Source organism: Thamnophis sirtalis, unplaced genomic scaffold, assembly GCF_051295495.1.
Source record: "Thamnophis sirtalis isolate CommonGarterSnake01/CBP01778 unplaced genomic scaffold, rThaSir2_p1.2 scaffold_1, whole genome shotgun sequence".
Taxonomy (NCBI): Eukaryota; Metazoa; Chordata; class Lepidosauria; order Squamata; family Natricidae; genus Thamnophis; species Thamnophis sirtalis.
Genome location: NW_028261381.1, coordinates 60571837 through 60593775, shown reverse-complemented (window position 1 = coordinate 60593775; position 21939 = coordinate 60571837). Strand labels below are relative to the sequence as shown.

At 44.3% G+C, this 21939-nt stretch overlaps 2 protein-coding genes across 2 annotated transcripts in view; both read right to left on the bottom strand.

Moving 5' to 3' along the window:
• Nucleotides 1-10611, bottom strand: part of CTDSP1 (CTD small phosphatase 1) — a 29296-nt gene extending 18685 nt beyond the window's left edge. The window contains exon 1 of the mRNA XM_014071050.2: nt 10401-10611. Within this exon, the coding sequence (XP_013926525.2) occupies nt 10401-10467 (67 nt within the window). The 5' untranslated portion in view covers nt 10468-10611. The remainder of the gene's footprint in view (nt 1-10400) is intronic.
• SLC11A1 (solute carrier family 11 member 1) overlaps nt 1-21939 on the bottom strand; it is a 228640-nt gene that overhangs the window by 138182 nt on the left and 68519 nt on the right. The window lies entirely within an intron of this gene.

Below are 21939 nucleotides of genomic sequence, written 5' to 3'. Positions count from 1 at the left end.
GTTTCAGGAACCATTTGCTTCCTTCCAGTGGCAACCCTCCCCCATCACCCCGGAGACCTTCAGCAGACTGTTTCGGGAACACCCTACACCTTGATTGGCAGCTGCACATTGTAAACATGCTCAAAGAGGAACATATCCCTATTCAGGTCTGCTCTCTCTGATTCAGTTCTCTACCGGAAATATTGTTTTTGCTGACAAGGCTAACAAGAAGAAAATCACACACCTCATCAGGTAAAGACAAGAAAATTCAAGGTGGGCCAAACCAGCACAGCAAGTAAGGCAGACTCAGTTCATCAACCATTCCATCTTTTATAAAAAGAAACTTGAGATCTGGAGTGCTCCACATGAATACAAAACACAAAATTGCTGGGGCAAAGCACCGAATACTGAACGGATTACCAGAGTCAAAATACAAACTAAAACATTTGTCATTTGCCAAGAACCATCATGCTTCAAAAGCCCAATTCCGGTTTCCCAGCCTAAATGAGAAACAAAATCTCACTGTACTTTAGCACTGGAGTCTCTCCAAACTTGGCAGCTTTAAGACTGTGGACTTCAACTCCCAGAATTCCTCAACCAGCTAAGATTGAGGAATTTGCCATTAAGACAGACTTTTGAATGGTGCATCACTCTAACCTCTTTCTTAGATCCAGCCAAGGACATCTGAATGCTCATATTATCAATTCTATGTAAGTTCAGTGCAGATTCACTCAATGCACATTGTTGCAATAACATTATCTGGCTGGTTTGGACTTTTCCCCCTGGAAAACCAGAGGTAAATCTCAAAATCTCAAGTGTCACAGGCCATTCTGAGCACTACTAGGTCTCTGAGGTTCCCCCCTCCCCCTATCTGTACCACTAAGGCTCCAATATACAAACTTGGCAACTTTAAGTCTTGTGGATTTCAACTCCCAAAATTCTTCAACCAGGAGTTTAAAATTAGCCATAGCAAATATGGCAAAGGAATGGCCCAAAAGAATTCGACAACAAATGATAAGGCGTTCCCCAAATCCTGCCATTATTAAATAGAGATCAGAATTAAGGGAGTTCTTGCTGTGATATTTAACTCATGGTCTCTGAGGTTCTTACTAATTGAAGAAGATAGTTTCTCATCCCTGCAAAGGAGAATGCCACAAGCAGCTTGAAGAAAACATTCCAAGTATACAGTGACTTTTGCCAATAGCACTTCGTCATGGCTACATTTAGTAACCAGGCATCTTTACAACAGGCCCAGCAAAGGAAAACTTGTGCCATTCTTAGTTCAGCTCAGCAGAAAACCCTGTAATTTCCCCTGCCTGCACAATTTCTATTCCAACTGTTGTATTCATATCAAGAGTCCTGCCGTATTTCAGCAGGTCATTGCAAAAAAGAGTGGAAAACAATATTAAAATATTTTCCCTCCCTTCCCTTCTCTTTCAAATGCTGTGTTGTGTCTGCACTGATTAAAACTTGAGGACAGCTTGTTCTGGTTTCATTGATATGTTAGCAACAACTAGAGCTTTTCTGGGCAAAGAGTAAAGTACAAATGCTTTAAAGCAACTCATAAATAAAATGGCTCATGCAGTTCTTCCTTCAGATTTACTCCAGATTTAACTGGGAAGGCTAAAGTCCAAAGAAGCAGGGCCACGGACTCCACTGATTTCTCCTACATAGGATGGCAGTGGCAAATGATGTCACTGTTATGAATATACAAATGAGACAAGCACTCATTGAGCATGGCATGCAAAGCGGGGTGTTCACAGAGATTGTGTTAGAGCACAAGGCCTACATTCTAAACCAGTAGGAATGAGCTCAGAAAAGAACAGCATCACAACTTCACACCGCAACAGGCCTGGCCATCTTTCGACCCATCAAGCCAAACAACCACAGTTCACCATCCATGCACACCAGGGGCTTAATGAAACCTTGAACTGCAAAAATGGTAAGTGGTGGGTAGGATAAACCGTCATTGACAGGTGACTAGCCTGAAGCTAGCAGGAAGGCATTATAATAATCAAAAATATCTCACTGCTCAAATTAGACCTATGGTCCAATTCAAATACTACTTTGTTACCCCTACTAGCCAACTATGGTAGCAAACCACAGGTGGGGCATACAACTTTTCTATTGGCAACTGTTAGTCAGTGGTCACCTTAAAAGCTTAGAAAAGTATTTTAATAAAATTGTTTCAGGTTTTTTTGAGATAAAGGCCACATTCAGACTTAACACTAAACCATTATTTATCAGCATTGAACATAACTGCCTTCCATGAATTTGTCTAAGAAAATTGCCCAAGAAGTCTGATTAAGCACTCTTGCATATTTATTACAATTATCAATATAGAGTGAAAAAAGAAAAATGAAGTTAAGATTCCAGTGTTTTCTTAGTGCAGATATGTCCAACCTCCCTTTATTATATAACCCCCAGAGACTTCCAGATGTTTTTACACAATTGTAATTGTTAATGTGACAGAAGGGAAAATGATAAAGCATATAACTGGAACGTAATCATATCAACTACATTTAATTTGGATTGTGTTTAACCATAACAAAATCGAATTCAGTTTCTATTCTGGCCTCAGTCATGACTTACTGGAATTTTAGTCTCTAGTGCAGTGCTCCAAAAAGATACACAGTTATTTCACAAGAAACACAGTACACTCCCATCACAACAAATGACAGCTAATTTCAAGAAGAAAGGATCACTTGATCCTTCTCCTGCTTCTATCACCAAGGTAAACTGTGATTGGGCAGTTAGTGGCACTGATTAAACAGTACTATTTTATACAAAACTATAGCAAGATTTGACTGGTTTTGGCTCGCTACAAATGTGGGCATGTCGCCGTGGTGCTGAATGAACCATGGTTTACATCATGCGGATGCTCTGGGAGAATAAGGCCAGTCTGATCTATTTCACAAACCACGGTTAAATAAACTCTTAGGATAATGTTTCAACCCAGTCAATGGCTTAACATCACCCAATAAGCTTCGTGGCAGACTGTAACTCACCAGATTCCACTGACATTAATCATAATACTTTGAACAGTACGTTTTGTTCCAATTATTGTCTCTATAAGCTTTACAGCAGCCCTCTAAGGCAGGTTAGTATTCTATAATCCCCACATTCTATATGGATGGAAACAAAGGGAATATATACTAGTGTCTGATATTTGCACTGGGATGAGATTCAAATCTGAGATGTCTATGGAGATTCTATGGAGATTCTCAGTCATCCAGGTCATGGTTGTCCCAAAGGTGCTTTTTCAAGAGGCAACTGGACTTTCTGGTTTTTCTTTGAAGACGTTTCGCTTCTCATCCAAGAAGCTTCTCCAGCTCAGCTTCTGTTTCAGCCCTCCAACAGAAGCTTTGGACAGAGCTGCCAAGACGCAGAAGAAGCTGCAATAAGATTGACACAGGAGCTGTCCTTTTAATTGAATTCATTCAATATATATGCTACCCGAGACTCCCAACAACTCTCTATCTCCCTGGACTGCTGCTGCAATGATTTTGCTCACATTTTTGCTCTTTTCTCTCACCGCATTTAGAAGATCATTGAAGACAGTTTTATTTCACCAAGCCCCGAAGATTACTTAAGTGCTATTATTGGCATCTATCTTGGGGGAGGGGGGTTATTCTTATTGCTGTTGTTTTTAATATTTTTAATGTGCTGTAACCTGCCAAGAGCTTTGGGATTAGGGGCCAGGCTGTAAAAGAAATAAATCAACAATAAATTAAAGGAGGAGAGATGGCAGTGGCTAGTAAGTCCAACAAATCTTACTTCAGCGGTGAAGTCATTAAATGGCCTCATGCCAGGGGAGGGTAACATGCTGTATTCCAGATGTACTTGAATTGCAGCTCCCATCGTCCCTTACTGCTAAGGATGTTAGATAAGGCTTATGGGTCTTGAAAGTTTTTGTTTTCATCCTGTCCCCCAAATATATGCAAGATACAATACTGGCCTATCTTTCTAAGATAAAGACTGAATTCTCATTGAGCACACAGCCAGGCTTTATTTATGCACACAGAACAAACTGTAGTGGTCTGATTTACGTATAATACAATGGATGCGTCTGCCCTAAACCTTAAGCCAGGTGAGCCATGACTGAAGGATTCCTCTCTGCAGACCAGCCTCCCACCCTCTCAGAAGGCAGAGGAGGTCAGCAAAGGGTAGGGACAAATGTCCATTTAGTTTAACCTTCGGGGAGCAATCAACTTTCATTCCCATGCAAAGCCTCCTCCCAAATCTAAAAAACAATTTTAAAAAATGGGCCAAGCATCCGATACAGTTTTCATACATACAGTCCCAATATAACCAGTTGAACACTTTCAAACTGTTTTTCAAGGGTCTTTCATGCCTCTCATTACAACATGCCATGATGGTGCAGTGGTTAAAATGCAGTATTGCAGACTGCCTACAGCCTGGAGTTCGATCCTGACTGGCTCAAAGTTCACTTAGGCTTCCATCCTTCCAAGGTCAGTAAAATAAGGACCCAGATTGTTGGGGGCAATATGCTGACTCTGTAAACCGCCCAGAGAGTGCTTCAAAGCACTATGAAGCAGTATATAAGTCCAAGTGCTTTTGCTATTGCTATTTCCAACCATATTTTAACTGTGCCCCGAAGACCACTGAAGCAGTTTGGGGTTTCCTCTGGAGACTTTTATCTCCTATTTCTTAAAAAATAGCATAAATAAAACCAATTTTTATAATCAGCTTTTCTAGGAGTCTTGCTTTATGCTTCTTCTTGATGCAGAATTAAGTATAACTCTTAATTGCATCATAATAGCATTGGCCACAAGTAGGCGGATCAATTTTTTTTCAACACATTTCCCTGTTGAACGTTAACAGACAAAGGAGATGGACTGTTTATAGTATCCTGCCTTTATTTTAATTCATTAATGTAATAAAATTGTGAATTATCCTAGCATGGCATATTCACCTGTGCAAATGACTTCACTTGCATTTACTATTATCGTTTCATTTGTATTTGCTCACCTTGCAATTACCTTGAGAGGTAATAGCAATAGCACTTAGACTTATATACCGCTTCATAGTGCTTTTACAGCCCTCTCTAAGCGGTTTATTAAGTCAGCATATTGGCCCCAACAATCTGGGTCCTCATTTTACCCACCTCGGAGGGATGGAAGACTGAGTCAATCTTGAGCCTGGTGGGAACTGAACTGCCAAATTGCAGCTGAGATTCAGCAGAAGTAGCCCGCAGTACTGCACTCTAACCACTGCACCACCAAGGTGCAACCATTATTATGACCGTCCATATTGGAAATGGGTTAATTAAGAGAGGGGGGTTCACAGAGGAATCTATGTCATTGGAATCAAAGACTTCCTGATTTCCAGTACAGTCTCAGGTTGAGCCTTTTATAGCACTGTATGCAATTGGCATAAAATAGAAAAATAAAATATTTTTATTGCAAATTATAAATTGTATTTATAAATTAAAGTATAAATGTAGCATAATTATTATGAATTGTAAATGTAATAAATATTATACAATCTTGGGGCCAGCCACTCTCCCTCCGTCAACCCACCTCACAAGGCTGTTGTTGTGAGGAAAAGAGGAGGAGGAGGAAGGAATATTAGGTATGTTTGCGGCCTAGAGTTACTACTAAAAATAATAATGGAATAAAAATAAATACACAAAGAAATAATGATATGTAAATTATAATGATAAAACAAAAACTTTGAGAGCTGGATAGATACTGTGAGAGGATGAAGAACTATTACAATTTCTATTATATGAGAGCTTATAAATTTTCTCCACAGTGAAATTCCATGGGAATTGAATGTGTTCAACTTATAGAAGGAATTATCACAACAGGCTTGAGAAGAATGATTAAGTACCTTTCAAAATAGAGAAAGGGAGCTAGAATTCGATTTCTTTTCACCCTGATATAGTTATCCTGTCAAAAGAGATGAAATATGAACTAAATGGGAGTTTTAAACATGAGCCTTTTCTCCCTCAAATCCATAAAGTATTGTGAAGAATGAAATAAACCTTTTAGATTGGTCTTAGGACAATTTTCAGAGGAAACAACATTTAACCAGATGAACTCCTATTCAGCACCTACCTCCTTCAAGCAGCCTGGATATATTCGATTCACGTCTGAAAACATTCTCTTATTAAAAGAGAACCTGCAGCCTTTTTCAGGGAAGCATTAGAAGGGAAGATGAATGGACAAAGGCATTTGCCCCATTTTCCCATCTGGTGCCATCCAAGTGCACCTGGATAGACATAGTACAGCAATAAGCCATTATGCGATTCACTTGCTTCTGGCTTAGCATGAACTGCAAACTCAACCATAAAGGTTCAACTTTAGGAGTGGGGGACCCTGGCTAAAATGGTTTGATTCAATATTATAAGTCAAACAACCAAGTTCACTAAGGACCCCACTTAATATTATGTATGAATCCTGTCACAGTGTTCCTGCATGGGAATCATCAGTCACAGAAAGTCACTGAGCCTTTTACCTAAGTTCTCTTTTGAAGGCTGTTTTCTCCCAAGGGCTGGAATTCTAAATTTCTCTATATTAGGCTGTCTTTCAAATCTGCATTGTCTACTCTGACTGGTAGTGGCAATTGTTAAGTGAGTTTTGCCCCCATTTTACAACCAGTCTTGCCACAGTTGTTACGTGAATCACTGCAGTTGTTGGTAACATGCTTGTTAAGTGAATTTGGCTCCCCCATTGACTTTGCTGGTCAGAAGGTCGCAAAAGGTGATCACATGATTCCGGGACGCTGCAACCATCATAAGTACATGCCTGTTGCCAAGCGTCTTAATTTTGATCACGTGACCCTGGGGGTGCTGAAATGGTTGTAAGTAAGTCTGAAAATTACTTTTTTCAGTGCTGTTGTAACATTGAACGGTCACTAAATGAATGGTTGTTAAATTGAGGACTTGCCTGGAGTCACTTAGGCAAGATGAGTAGTGTAGAAAAGTAAGTAAGTAAGGTAAGTACATAAATAGATAGATAAATACCGTATTTCCCTGAAAATAAGACCCAGTCTTATGTTCTTTTGACCCCCAAAATAAGCACTTGGCTTATTTTCAGGGAGGTCTTATTATTTTTGAGATGCAGGAGGCAACGAGCATGGTCACCTCATGGCTGCTCTCATTGAAAATTTTTCAGGGAGGGCTTATTTTCGGGGGAGGGCTTATTTTAATGCATGCACTCAAAAGCCCGATTGGGCTTATTATCCGGGGAGGTCTTATTTTGGGGAAAACAGGGTAGACAGACAGACAGACAGATAAATACATACAGTATTGGCAAATGTTTAAAACTTAACTTGAGAGGTTTCTGCATCTCTGCAGGTTATTTTCTGCCTGCATTTCTGCCTTTTCTAGCTTACTGTTTTATTTTTGTTCCAAGACTCTTCCCTGGCATGGGAGAAAGACTCTTATGATTGATTCCAAGGATGAACACCAAGGACTTCAGGCAGGAGGGAAACCTGAAGCCAGGAGCTTTGAAAGTCCATTAAGAATAATTATAGACAATGAGGGGTCCTTGGTGCTCTCTGAGCATGCTTGTTTTCTTGCAGACGTTTCATTGCCCAAACTAGGTACCATCATCAGTGCTAGGAAGTAAGGAGTGCTGCTTGCTGTTCAGTTTATATTCTGATTTCTTGCCTGTCTGTGAGGGTAGGGGCGGTCTTAGAGATTCTTTGGTTGGGCTGTTTACTAATAATGGCTCTTGGGAAGTTTCTTGATTGAGGTATTGTTTACTTGATTGTTGGCCTGAAGTTAACCTTGTCTATATTTGTGCTGTCCGAACCTCATTGCCCGGAGCAGAACAATATTGTCTATTTGTAGACAAGATTCCTTCTGCGGTAGCTCAGTGCAGCATAAGGCAACTTCTTGGTGGTCGACTGAAAGGTGCAAACTCTTCAATCATCCCAAATCATGACAAGGTCTTGCATACATGGTTTTATTCCACATGGGACTCCTGAAAGGCAGAGAGCCTACCGGCTATATTTGGCAACTCAATAAGCCTCTGGTTGTGTTCGCTTACTCAGATGTGTAACAAACGTCTACTTTCAGGTAGACTGGTGGGATTTAGTTTAGTTGCTAGAGTAGAATTGGTGCAAACCTCTCTGTTCATGGCTTACAACAGCCCTGATGTTCTCTCCTAGACTCCAATCTTGAACTGCATCTCTAACCAAGCATTATTTTATACTTCAATGAAATACTTATTTCATATTATATATTAAGAAAGCTTGCCATTGTCTCCCAAGACCCCTGTGGTCTTCCCAGCTCAACCATGGTTCTCTCTGACTCAGACAAACTGTGGTAGGTAGGAAATCCATTTTCCATTTCCTCCATCCTCTGCACCTCCATCTTTATTGGCCACCAGGCTCAAATGGTGGATATCAGAGAAGGAAGAATCAAACAGCTACGTTTCCCCAGATTGCTGCAAATGACCAAGAATGCTTCCATTCACAAGTCCGTCTGCTCAGCAGTGAAGAACCACTGTTCCCCTTTGCCTCACTGTCAAAACACTGTCAATCCTCTGGGATTGGGCGGCCTATAAATTGATTAAATAATAATAATAATAATAATAAGAAGAAGAATAAAACATCTGATGGGCAAGAGGTCTGAATTTGTTAAACGAAGGCAGCCTCAGGTTTTTTTGCTAACCAGCACCTTCCTCAATGTTCACCAGGAAGTGGTGCAGAAAGTCTAGAGGAGCCGTCAAGACGCGGCCACACACACTGTCCCCCCTCCCCCTCTTGTGGTTGTTGTTAAGATTGCCATTGGTATAGCTCTCTTCATGATTCAAATTGGGGACAAAAACAATTGGACGTTTCTGCCATAACACCAGAGGGGCTCCTTTCTAGGTAGCTACAAATGGGTCATATCGGAAGACAAAGTGGGTGGGAGGCGATATGCCAAAAGATTGAGAAAAGGCTGCTCTTCCTACCACTCAGGCAGATTCCTGCAAGTTAAGAGATCAATCCTGAAACATCAATAAAAAACACCCCATTTGGCGCCTCTGGCTTCTGTCCAGCAGAGGAGCCTTCTGGTTGATTTACTAATACCTGGCACAAAATTGGCTGGTATGCAGTGCCCAGTCTCTGCTAGGAGATTTTGTCCATCCCCAATTAAAAAGCCACCAATCCCCACCTTCCCGTCCTTACTTTCCAAACCTCCAAAGCAGCAACTGTGGAAACCCTCAGCTGGAAACATCTGGAAAATGTACTTCCATTGCAAAACGCCCCAGTTCTCTCCTCTCTCTCCTAGCTCTCACCCTCAGGGAAAAACAGTGACTGACAGTTGGAGGGGGGGGGAGGCATCCAGGATATGGGGGTGGGGGAGGGGGAGGGCAGGCAACAGGATGCCGTTTGCACTCATCTGTCTCACTCTTGCCCACTCCAGATGGCTCAGACTACAACTCACATTCTGCCAAGATCATGGGAATGGTAATCAGGTCCCTGGAACTCACCAGATTGAGGAAGGCAGGCTGTCTTGAGAGCTCTGAATAAAACCTGTTGCTGGACTCCCACCGTGCAGCTCCCGCCAATATATTGGGCGCAAAGAAGTTGGGGTGGGGGCAGCAGAGGCGCCCAAAGACCCTAGATATCCACCCAAGGCAACTGTAGGCCCTTCATCAATCCCCCAGTCCTTCCAGAGGATATGAGGTCTCAAGCGATCTGCTATGGCAAAGCTGCCTTTTTGGCAGCTCCCGAGCACGGTTAGGTTTGGAAAGCGTGCGCGGACTTCGCAGCCATTCCTAGAGAAAATGCACGCACGTGTGTAAAGCGATTGCGCCCTGGTATCCACAGGACGGGATGGGTTCCGAGCAGGCTTCCCACCCACCCACCCCAACTTTGCTTCCTCCGGGTGCCTGAGGCTGCAGTTCCCACCGCCCTTACCCACACTCACGGGCGCACGGCATGCAATCGTGTAACGTCCCGCGGGCCCCGGGTTGAAGACGGCTCTGCCTGCCATCCGCGCCCGCGTTAAGGGAACGGCTGGAATTCGCGGGACGCGTCGTCGACCGGGGGGGGGGGTCGACGGGGGGGTTCATCTTCGACCCCAGAAGAAACACGCGCGTTAAAGACATTCCGCTTCCCCCCATTCCCCTCCCCCACTTTGGCTTTACCACCGGAATCTCAAATCGGAGTGACTCCGGAGGCCCTTTGGGGTTGGGGAAGTCTGCAAGCGCCCTTCCCCGGTTCGAGCCGTTGGCACCGAAGGCGCGCAAGGCGATCCAGCGCTTCTCTTCTCCGAAGGGGGGGGGGGCGAATCTGTCAAACCCGAAGAGGGCCGCGGGGCTTCTGCAGCTCCGCTTTGGGCGACCTGTAGACCCCCCCCCCCCCAGGCATTTCACCCGAGGAGGGAAGGCAGGCGTGATCCCCCCCAAAAGCATCCGCGTGGGAGGGGGAGGGGGAGGGTTGTTAAAAACGCTTACCTTTCTCCTGCAGAGGACTGTTCACCTCTTCCTTGCTAACCTGGGTGATAATGGGTCCGCTGTCCATTAGACCAGACCTGCAGCGAGCTCGCCTCCCGCCTCCGATTGTCTCTCCGCCTCCGCTGCTTCGAGGAATTTTCCGGGACTTCGCACAGATATATATTATTATTATTATTTCCTCCCCCCCGCCCCCGATTGTTGTTTTTTAAACAACAACAACAACAACAACCGCGGCGGCAGCGGCGGAACGGAACGAAAGAGGGGGGGAGAAAGGAAGGAACTAATAAATAAAAGGAAAGAAAACGGAAGAGGGGAAATGAGAGGGTGGGGGAGGGGCGGGGGGAGACGGGGAAAGGGAGAAGCAAAAACAAAACAAAAAGGGGGAGGGGGAGAAAAAAAAGACGGCGGCGAAGGAAACTTTGTTACAACATGGAGTTCCCTCTTCACGGGTTCTGATACAAACATGGAGCCCAGGCGCAGTTTCAAGCTACCCCTTAAAAGGGCGATGGCTCCCGCGGCCGCCCGGGACAGCCGCCAGCGGCGTTCACGGGAACGAACCGACGTTGCCGCCGCCGCCGCTCTCCGACAGGCAGAGTCCCCTCACCCACCGACCCACCCCGCCACACATGTGGGAATCGCTCTGGGCGCGAAACGGGGGGTGGGAACGGCGGGGTTTGGTTTACATCTTAGATTTGCCCCCCCCCCCCCCAACCGAACGGACTCTACAAACTCTCGGCGATTTGCCTTTCCTTGCCCCCCGCCCCCCAGAGCCTCTTCTGCGGGCCGGCGGAGCTCGGCCAGACCGGAGTGGGAGGGTGTGGCTGGATCCGCTGGGGGAATCTTTTTTTTTTTTTGGAGCGACCCCGGCCTGCTAATGTAGAAATAGCGGCCAGGAAGAAAATGTGGAGCCGTCGAGCTCTCCTCATCGTCTTGTTCTCCCGCCGAGAGGTTTATTTTTGTCTTGATTTTGGGGGGGGGGGGATAATGACATGGGAGCTTTTTTGTGGGATTCCTTGCTTCGTTTGTCGAGATGTTTTTCTTTCTTTTTTTTGTGTCTTCACTGTGAGTTGTATTGTGTTTGGGGAGAGGGTGCAGTGAGGGAGCTCAACCAATCTCATTGGTTTCCCCCAAACAAACAGAAACATTCTGGCAAATATTACCAGTTTGGGATTCTGGTGAGAAGGCCTGAGCATCCTTTTTAGAGGGAATTTCCAAGTGTTCGCCAGGCCCTGATAGGCCATTGCTCGTCCCCTTAAGGAGAATAATTCACTAACCTTCCAGACTTCCATGATTTACTAAGCAAGATCTGTCAGAGCTCATGGTGGATCTTGCTGGGTGCCAGAAATGGTAAGAGACCTTAAGGGAATAAAACGAATTGTTCTGCAGAAATTCACCTGGCCTTTTAGCACCATGCATTGGTTTGGCAGTTAAGAAATGTGTCCATCTAAGGGCCTTTCCCAGGAATGAATAGCTGTCTGTCTTTGACCCATCGGAAAGCCACTGGCATAAAACTGCTTGTGCCTTTGCCAAGTCGGCCTTTATTACATCTGTTTCCAACCACTGCCAGTCTCCTAGCTCTCCTCCAAGTTAAAAGGTGACAAAGCTGAATACATTTTACACACCTGGAGGCTGGCCTTGAAAGGCATCAGAAGAAGGAAGATAGTGTTAATGCCACCGTCTGACAGCAACATCCTGGGGATAGAATAGAGAGGGGGAAAGAGGTTGTCAGGCTCTGTGGCATAGTTGGGGCAAGTGCAGAACAACCTTAGGAGGGTGGGTGATATTTTCTCAGGAGGGGCTATACTAGATAGAATCATAAGGCTGGAAGTGACTTTGGAGGTCTTTCAAAGTGACTTTCGGAGTGACTTTGGAGGTCCCCTAACGTAGCATTTTAGGACCCACATTCTTTATACTTTACATAAATGACCTTTGCGATATTATTGCTGATGATGTAAAACTATTCAACACCATCGACAATGCTGCTACCCTACAAAAAGACCTTGACTATGTGTCAGAATGGTGAAACAATTGGCAACTCCAAATCTCAACCAACAAATGCTCTGTCTTACACATTGGCAGAAAAAATCAGAACACCAAATACAAGCTGGGCAGATATGACCTCGTAGACGAGCCTTACTCTGTCAAGGACTTTGGAGTATTGAGCTGCTAACTAGGGCATACAAAACCTTTGCTAGACCTAATCTCGAATACAGCTCATCTGTCTGGAACCTGGACTGCATATCAAACATTAATGTAATCAAATGAGCCCAGAGATATTTCACGAGAAGAGTCCTTCACTCCTCTGCTGGCAATAGAATACCTTTATGCCACCAGACTTGAAATTTTGGGCTTAGACAACTTAGAACTTCGCCGCCTACGATCCAACCTTAGCGTAGCACATAAAATTATATGCTACAATGTCCTACCTGTCAATGACTACTTCAGCTTCAACCACAACAACACACCAGCTCACAATGGAAACAAATTTATGGTAAACTGCTCCAAACTTGATTGCAGAAAATACGACTTCAGTAACACAGTGGTCAATGCCTGGAATGCACTACTGGAACTAGTGGTTTCTTTCCCAAACCCCCAAAACTTCAACCTTAGACTGTCTACTGTCGACCTCACCCCATCCCTAAGAGGTCTTTAAATATAAGCGCACAGTGTGCCTACCGTCCCTGTCCTAATATTCCCTTGTATTCGTATTCATTTCATGTATACATAATCATGTTTACACTTATATCTGTTATCTAATTCATGTTTGTTGAAATAAATAAATAAAATAAACCCCCTGCTCAAGGCAGGAGCCTTATGCTATGGGTAGGGGAAGGCTGGGGCTGGGGAGTGGGAGAAATTTATAAAAACCTGGCAGGGCCAGGACCCAAAAGAGAAACAAATTTTAAATTCCAACCTCCCCTCTTTTAAGAACAGATGACAGCATGTAGGACAGCATTTCTGTGTTAAATACCAGAGCACACATTTCTGTCACAAACACTGAGGAGCTACAGAATGGTGGGGTGAGCTGCAATTTGTTAACTGAATTTGTTGGCTCACCTATCTAGGGATAAATATAGGTGTACTTTTGAGGTATAAACTGAAATGGTTAGCACATAAAGTTTACACATAAAGATGCAGAGGTATGCTTTCTAAGCAGCAAGAGGTTTCCCAGCTCAGTCAGCAGCTAACTGGCATCTTAAGTGATGCCCTCCTTGGAGAGGGCAGCTGCCATATGCAGGCTGGGTCCACAGGAGATATCCCTCATTCACCCAGGAACCGTCCATGAGACTGCTGCCTTCCCCAAACCATCTAGAGCAGAGATTGTCCATCCTTGGCAATTTTAAGACTTGTGGACTTCAACTCCCAGAATTCCCCAGCCAGCATGGCTAGCTCTGGAATTCTGGTAGTTGAAGTCCACAAGTCTTAAAGTTACCAAGGTTGGACATCCCTGATCTATTCTAGAGCATTATTGTGCTGGTGTGATTTGCTTGGGAGGAGGAAGCCTCCCTTCATCAAGATGGCTGCATTGGTGCAGTCAAAATGTGGCATGCTTTTTATGAGGCACATTAAATACATGTTGCTTTAATTGTCACCATCCAGGCTGTTTTGAGCACACCCTGTGGACCAGGGGTGGGATTCAGCCTGTTCAGACTGGTTTGGGCGCACCAGATGCTAATTTTGCATCCAGTTCGCTGAACCGGTAGTTGGAAGGACTGGCTGGCCCCGCCCATCCCTCTACTCCCAGGAGTCGCCACGCGGCTCCTTCATCATGCCATGTTAGTGGAGAGCCCACGTGGAGGCTCTGGGAGGGCAAAAAACGGGTCTCCTGAAAGTTCTGGGAGTTTGGAAACAGGCCGGTTTCTGGCCTCTGGAGGGCCTTCGGAGCCCAGTAGAGGTCATTTTTGCCTTCCCGGAGGCTCGAGGAAAGACTCCAGAGCCTGGGGAGGGCAAAAATGTCCTCCCTGCTGTGGTGCAGGAGGCTGAGTAGGCCATGACCCCCATGGCCATGCCCACCCAGCAAATGGGCAGAGAAACACTTGCTAACATTTTTCAATCCCACCCCTGCTGTGTACCCCTCTTCCATGGTATTTTTTATATGTGGAACACTTTAAAAAAAGAAAACCAAGATAACCAGCAAAGCCATCACTCAGAGCAGCTAGAAAGCCACAGAATATGTCAAGGAGACAAGGAGTGTGGACAAAGTGGGAGTACTGAACATTAACCAACTGTCGACTGTACAGACATGGGGGGAAAAAAACCCTTGAAAATCAACCTCCACTGAACAGGTAGTCCTCAACATACCATTCATTAACGACCATTCAAAATTACAATGGTAGTGAAAAAGGTGATTTACAGTCAGTTGTCCCAGTGACAACTGTTGCAGTAGCCCCATGGTCACATGATCAAAACCATGTATGTATTTATGGGATTTCCCAGGGTCATGTGACTACCATTAGCTACCTTCCCAGACAGCTTCCAATGAGCAAAGTCAATGGGTAAGCTGGATTCTCTTAACAATCACATGATTACTTAATTGCAGTGATTGACTTGACCATGACAAAAAAACTTGTTAAATTGGGCATGCCTTGCCTGGCAATGTTAAATTATGGTCTCAATTGTGGTAGAAAGTCCAGGATTACCTGTACATTCTCAGCAGCACAAGCCCCACCTATCCTAGAAACACAAAAGGGCATTAAATGGTTAAATCTTAGATTGCTTGTGGTCAGGTCAGGAAATGAACTTGGTTTCTGATTTACCTGACATAAAAGGTAAAAGGTAAAGGCTCCCCTACATATGTGTACTAGTCGTTCCCGACTCTAGGTGGGTTGCTCATCTCTGTTTCAAAGCCGAAGAGCCAGCGCTATCCAAAGATGTCTCCATGATCATGTGTCCAGCATGACTACATTCTGAAGGCGCAAGAACCACTGTTACCTTCCCACCAAAGGTGGTTCCTATTTTCTACTTGCATTTTTACATGCTTTTGAACTGCTAGGTTGGCAGAAGCTGGGACAAGTCCAGTGTGGCACTAGGGATTTGAACCACCGAACTGCCGACCTTTCTGATTGACAAGATCAGTGGCTTAGACATTGAGCCACCACGTCCCTCTTACCTGACATACTGACCCATAAAAGGACAATGACTGAGATCATTGCTAACTGAAGCACAAATCACGCCACTGCAACTTACCCTTGCATGCTGTATGAATTATTCTTAAAATGTCACTGTGGCCCTTGATGACGTCTCCAGATGTGTGATGGCATAAGCATTTCTGGAGGTCTTCTATGTAGAATATTCTTCAAAGTTGTTAAACAAAGATCGGGAGTCCTATTTTGAAACATGGTCTTTGCTTTGGCAATGTGTATTCCACATTCTGATTCTTACCTGCACATCTTTGGGACTTGGGAACGATCAAGCTATATTTTTGCAAGAATGCATAAGAGCATATTATTGATCAAGGGAAAAAGGGGAAAAAAATAGCACAAGTTCTTCTTATGCCAGTCTAAACCGAATACTGGGCTATTCCACAGCCATCATTAATTCTTGCAAGTTTAGGTAAATATTGTCAGTTTGTACTCTGTTCTAAATTGAAGTCAAGCAGTTGAGATTCTGTTGGCCCATTTGCATAAACACACATGCACACATATGTACAGAGTCATCTACCACACAGAGAGAAGCTGGAAGTTGATCTTTGCTCCAGCCCAGGAAAGGATTAGAGGAGCTACTGAATTTCCCCTCTGTAATGCTTGTCTCTCTTTTGTCGGACTTCGCATCTCTTCACTGCCTCCAGAGTATCTGGAATGTGAGGAATTTCCTTAGAAATCTCCCATTTCCCCTCACAGATGTGAAAAAGTTTCCCCAGTCTGTTCTTTTTGTCTGCCTCATTTTCATTCCCACTTGTCTTTCAAGGAGTACCAGACTCTTGATGTGGAAAGGTGCAGAATTCACACATTACTTGACTCATATTTTATTTTACTTATGTCCATTTCTACACCTGCCTATCTCAGCAATACAAGCCTTGTTCTGTACTGACTGAAAAAGAATGTTATGCATTTGATGGATGTATTATAATACCCCATTTCCCTGAAAATAAGACCTTCCCAGATAATAAACCCAACTGGGCTTTTGAGCGCATGCGCTAAAATAATCCCTCCCCCGAAAATATTGCAACACAGCAACAGCCATAAAGTGATCATGCTCGCCACCACCTGCACCTCAAAAAAGGCCAAGGGCTTTTTTCGGGGGTCAAAAGAAAACAAGATCCTCTTTTCTTTTCGGGGGAAACGCCTTTCCTTTTTTTCCTCAAAGGTGCTTTTTCAAGAGACAACTAGACTTTCTGGTTTTTCTTTGAAGATGTTTCACTTCTCATCCCAGAAGCTCCTTGGATTGGAAGCAAAACGTCTTCAAAGAAAAACCAGAAAGTCCAGTTGCCTCTTGAAAAAGCACCTTTGCGACAGCCATGACCTGGATGTCTGAGAATCTCCATGGACACACTGTCTGTTTTCTTAGTGGTTAAATTTTCTCTTTCTCTTTTGATTAATAGCAACGAACTACATGGAGGTAGATAGTTTATCTTGGCAGTAAAATAAAGACATGATATGGAGAACTGTAGGGAAAAAAAACCCTGCCAGATTAAGCTCATCCACTGCCTTCCCCATAGGAAGCCACAGAGGTAAATTTTGCTCAACCATAGCTTGTTGAGTGACCCATAAAAGACTGGGTTATACTCATCAAGTGAAACCATAAGGTTTATGACCGCATCAAGTGACTGAATTCACCCAAGATCCTATGCGTCACAAACAAGAAAACCATGTGATGATGGTCAATGGAGATTCTCCGTCATCCAGGTCATGGTGATTGTAATCATGTGATGATGGCTTAGCATGAGCCCAATCTTGTCACTAGTCTAAGCACTTTGGTCAATCTGTTTCTGTGTTCTCTTTTGAGGCAGAGACTTTTTGGGGGGAAAGAGACATTTCCAGGTTGGCCAAAATGGCCAAGGATTAACCCACCCCACCCCATCCCGAGCCATTGGATATGCACAATAAGCCTGCACTTTCCTTCAGTGCTAGAATTGCATCCCAACCACAGATAGGGAAGCAAAACACTTCTGCCTGGTTTCCTTAAAAGGAAGGAAGACACACAAAAATGAGAAGAGAATCAGGCAGGGTTAAAAGAAGTCATATTAGCAGTTCTAGCTGGACAAGCAGCAGTTCTACAGGGCGGAGAACTGACCAGCATATCCAGCCCTCCCCACAGGAGTATGACTGGATCATCTCAGTGCAGATTCAGAGCCAAGCAGCACCTCAATTTCTATGTACTCAGTGCCCAATAACATTTACTTTAAAAAAAAAATCAGAACCGTAGATCATAATAAAGGAAAAGCAGATAGAGATCCAGTCCTGTCCTCTTATTCCCCTGCAGGCAGCAGTGCCTAAAATACTTAAAAGGGGGGAAAAAACCTGCAGATGATGACATCATTATGCAAATGACATACCATTACAGAGTAAGTGACACATAGTTGTAAGCCACAGCATTTGTGTAGTTGTGTCATCACAAATGCCATTTGCCTTCTCCCTCGTAGCTTGTGCTTAGAAAAGAAAATATTAGAGACAATTGCACAGAAAAGGAAGGAAGGAAAGAAGGAAGGAAGGATCATAGGAAGGAAAAAAAGGAACAGGAAAAAGACCACCAAGATGTTGATTGTGTTTGTGTGTATGTGTGTGATTCCTCCAAAGAACATATTACATTATATTTCTGTTTCCTAAGTTTGCAATCAGTTTTAGCAGCATGGTTATGATACAAAAGCAAAATATTTTCTGTGATCTTAGCCAAATGCAGGTACCTCGTACACTTGGGAGTAGCAGTCTTTGAAGTAGGTAAGTTGTATACATGAGCTTATTTCCCAGTTTGCAAGGATTTAAAGAAAGAAAGATTCCTTTCCAAGTTAAGATGCACTATAGATGGAACACTTATAAGGTGGGAAACTGAACAGGGCCGCACAAAACGAAGGCTTCTGTATCTTAAGAGGAGCCTTGCCCCAAAGGAATTTCCAAGTACATATGAATATAAACAGGGCAAAGATGAGAGACGGAGGGAGAGAGAGAGAAAGAAAGAGAGAAAGAAAGAAAGAAAGAAAGAGAGGAGGCAGAAATAATCTCACACAAGATGCTGACTGTAAAGTTTATGGTATATTTGAAGGGAGGATTAAGATTGTGGAAGGGAAAAATTCTGTAAATATGTAACATAAGACACATCCATTTCTGATGTTGCACAGGGCAATAGATCTTGGATACCTTTGGCTGATTTGCAGCCCAATTAACCAAGTTGAATAGCAAACAGAAGGAGGACTCAATATTTCAAAAATGTAAGTTTTCCCCTCAGAAAATGAGTGCAAATATTATATTCCCAGTAAGCAGAACCAATTAGTAGAAATATAGCTTGGAGTGTAATGTAAAAGGTAGGATCCAACCATCTAAGAAGTCCTCTCTCGGATCAGACCATGGCTCATCCATGGTAGTATCCCTTTCTGTTTCTCACATGGGTAAATGGGAACCCTCTGGTATGTTGGGGCATCTTTTTCTCCTGTCGGGTTCCCCTGCACCCATATTTAGACGCAGGCTGGACACTGGGGAAGGCCGCCTCATAGTGTTTATGGTTTGGCTTCTAAACTAAACATTGTAGCATTAAGATTTGTTTTTCTTTCCAATGCCATCACTCTGCTTAACAACTAATTCCCATAACATTGTCAACTAATTTACTAAGACTATATTACTATTATTCTACTCTTCCTTCCACTATAGTATCTCTCTCTTCCCTGTAACCATGTTGCTTGTATCTTTCAATTTATATTGCTTTTATTTGTTTATTTGTTTCCTAGTATGATTTGATGATTATTAGCATATTAGTAATCTTGCCTATCATTAACACTAAGTATTGTATCTTTTTATTTTGATGAATGTATTTTTTATTCTCCTTATGTACACTGAGAGCCTATGCACCAAAGACAAATTCCTTTTGTGTCTAATCACACTTGGCCAATAAAGAATTCTATTCTATTCTATTCTATTCTATTCTATTCTGTTCTATTCTATTCCTTGTTTTAATTCAGCCCACTTTCAAAGTATCCTACAAAATTGTCAATATGTTTTGATTGTTCACTGGCTAACAGAACAGTCAGCTTCCTAGACATACATCAACAGTGAAGGATATTATATATACATTCTCTATGAAATTTTATCCCGAGGAATTATCATTGGTACAGTATCTTCCAAAGCACACTGACGGATGTGGGAGCAACAGAAGGCGAAATGGAGTTCCTATTTGTTTTTCTAACTGTAAGCACATTTCTCGTTTTTCAATGTCCACGGAACAGCTTGGAACAAGGAGCGATTGCTCACCCTCAACTTTATAATCCTAAAGACTCGTCTATGCGATAGAATACAGTACGCGCGGTTGTCGCTCAGGAAATTACTTTCCTAATGGCTGTAACTGAGCTGGTTGCTATGTTGAATCCAACGCCCGAACCACATTTGCCTCTCTTTTTTTCGTCTTTTTCTAGCCCCGCTGCCATCGAGTGCAACCTATACGCATGTTCAACCAGCACTTGATTGGGAACTGGGAGGGAAGTGGGATTGTGTCATTCCTAAATCTATAATTTTTTTCTGTGTGTGCGTGTGTGTGCGCGCGCCCCCGCGCGCAAACACGAAACAGCTTCTGGCGGGTCCCTAGTGCAATCCAGCCATTGCCCTTTTAAGGGAGAAGAAATTCTTCGCATAAACAAGCTTTTGGGCCTGGAAGCTGGACTTGGGAAGATTCGACAGGAACGGGCGGGAAACAAGAGGCGAGAGAGTCGCTGCCTGCTAAACCTTTGTTGGGGGGGAAAGGGATGCCCATTCTCCCCGAAACGGTTTGCTTTTCGCAGCGAAAGCGGCCATCAAATCCGGGACGCAGCGGACTGGGAGGCACCGAACGGCGCTTTTGGAAAGGCGGGAGGGGAGGGGAGACTTGAAACGGTCAAGGGAGCGTCTTTCAAGAAGGATCCGCAGTCGCGGGCGAAAGGAAAAGGGGGAGGGGAGTATAAAGGCGCGGGCTGAGGAAGTGGGGCGCCCTGGGTGCAATTTTTTTTTTTAACAAAGCCTAATCCACAGCTTCGTAACAACCTGCAACATTTTGTTCCTTTGAAGCTGGCATACCCAATTTAAATATAAGGAATCGTATAAAAAGCCTCTAAGGAGGCACTGGGGGAGGTGGGCAGACGGGGGGGGGGAGAGTAAGAGAGGAAAAGGAGGTGGAGGGAGAAGGAGAAGAAGAGGGGGAGAAGGAGAGGGAGGGAGACAAGGAGAGATGGAGGGAGCAAGAGAAAGAAGGGGTGGAAAAGAGGTGGGAGAAGGAAAGGGAAAGGGAGGGAGAAGGAGAGGGAGAGAGGGAGAGAGAAGGTGAGGGGGAAGGAGAGGAAAAGAGGGTGGGAGGAGAGGAAGAGAGAGAGGAAAAGAAGGGGGAAAGGGAGGTAGGGGAGGAAGAGATGGAGGGAGGGAGAAGAAGAGGGAGGGGGAGAAGTAGAGGAAAAGAGGGTGGGAGAAGAAAGGGAGAGGAAGAGGAGGAGGAAAAGGGAGGGAGAAGGAGAGAAAGGGAGGGAGAGAAAGGGGAAGGGGGAGAAGGAGAGGAAGAGGGGGAGTGAGAGAGAGAGGAAGAGGGAGAAGGAGAGGAGGTGTGTGGGAGGGAGGGACAGAGAACTCTTTCAAACGAGGAAGGACGCAAAGCCCTCTTTTTCAAGAGTGGAGAAGCGCCGGAATCTTAACTAAGTTTGCTGCGGCGCTTCATTAGCGCCGCGGTCGGTGAAGCTGGAGAGAAGCGGGTCAGTCCCTGCGGGAAGAACATATCCCCCCCCCCTTCCCCCGGACTGCTTTCCTTGATTCCCACTCGCCTGGACGTAGAGTCGGTCCTACAGTAAGGGATCGATTGCAAATTCTTTCCCTTTCCTTGAGACGCACAGGGCCAAATTCTCGACTTGGACCTCGCTGCTCCACCCATGGCGTCTGTGTGTGTATGTGTGTGTGTGTGAGAGAGAGAGAGAGAGAGAGAGAGAAGGGAAGTTGTCCTTTTCCTACTTTCAGGATCTCGGTTCCTCCGGCCCAGATCGACGGAAGGGTGGGCAGTGGCATGAACTCCATCCCACTTAACTTCATGGATAGATTTCTTCTTGTATTATATTACCAGATCGCGCCGGAAGTGCTGGAGGATAGAAGAAGGCCTAAAAATAGACCCACAACGACGCCTGTGGTCCTGGATAGCGGAGTGTAGATTTTCTATTCTTTATAATTCGAGGGAGAACGGAACAGGCCCTTGGGTGTGACATAATGACTGCTGTTGCTTATATCCCCGGGGGATCTGCCTCTCTAATTGCTGCATAATTAATTCTGGTGCTATAGCGTTCATCTTTGTGACTGTCTCTTGTAACAGGCAGTTCCACCAGCTAAACTGCACCACACATACAGCTAGTCCTCAACTTACCACCATTGAGCCCAACATTTCTGTCGCT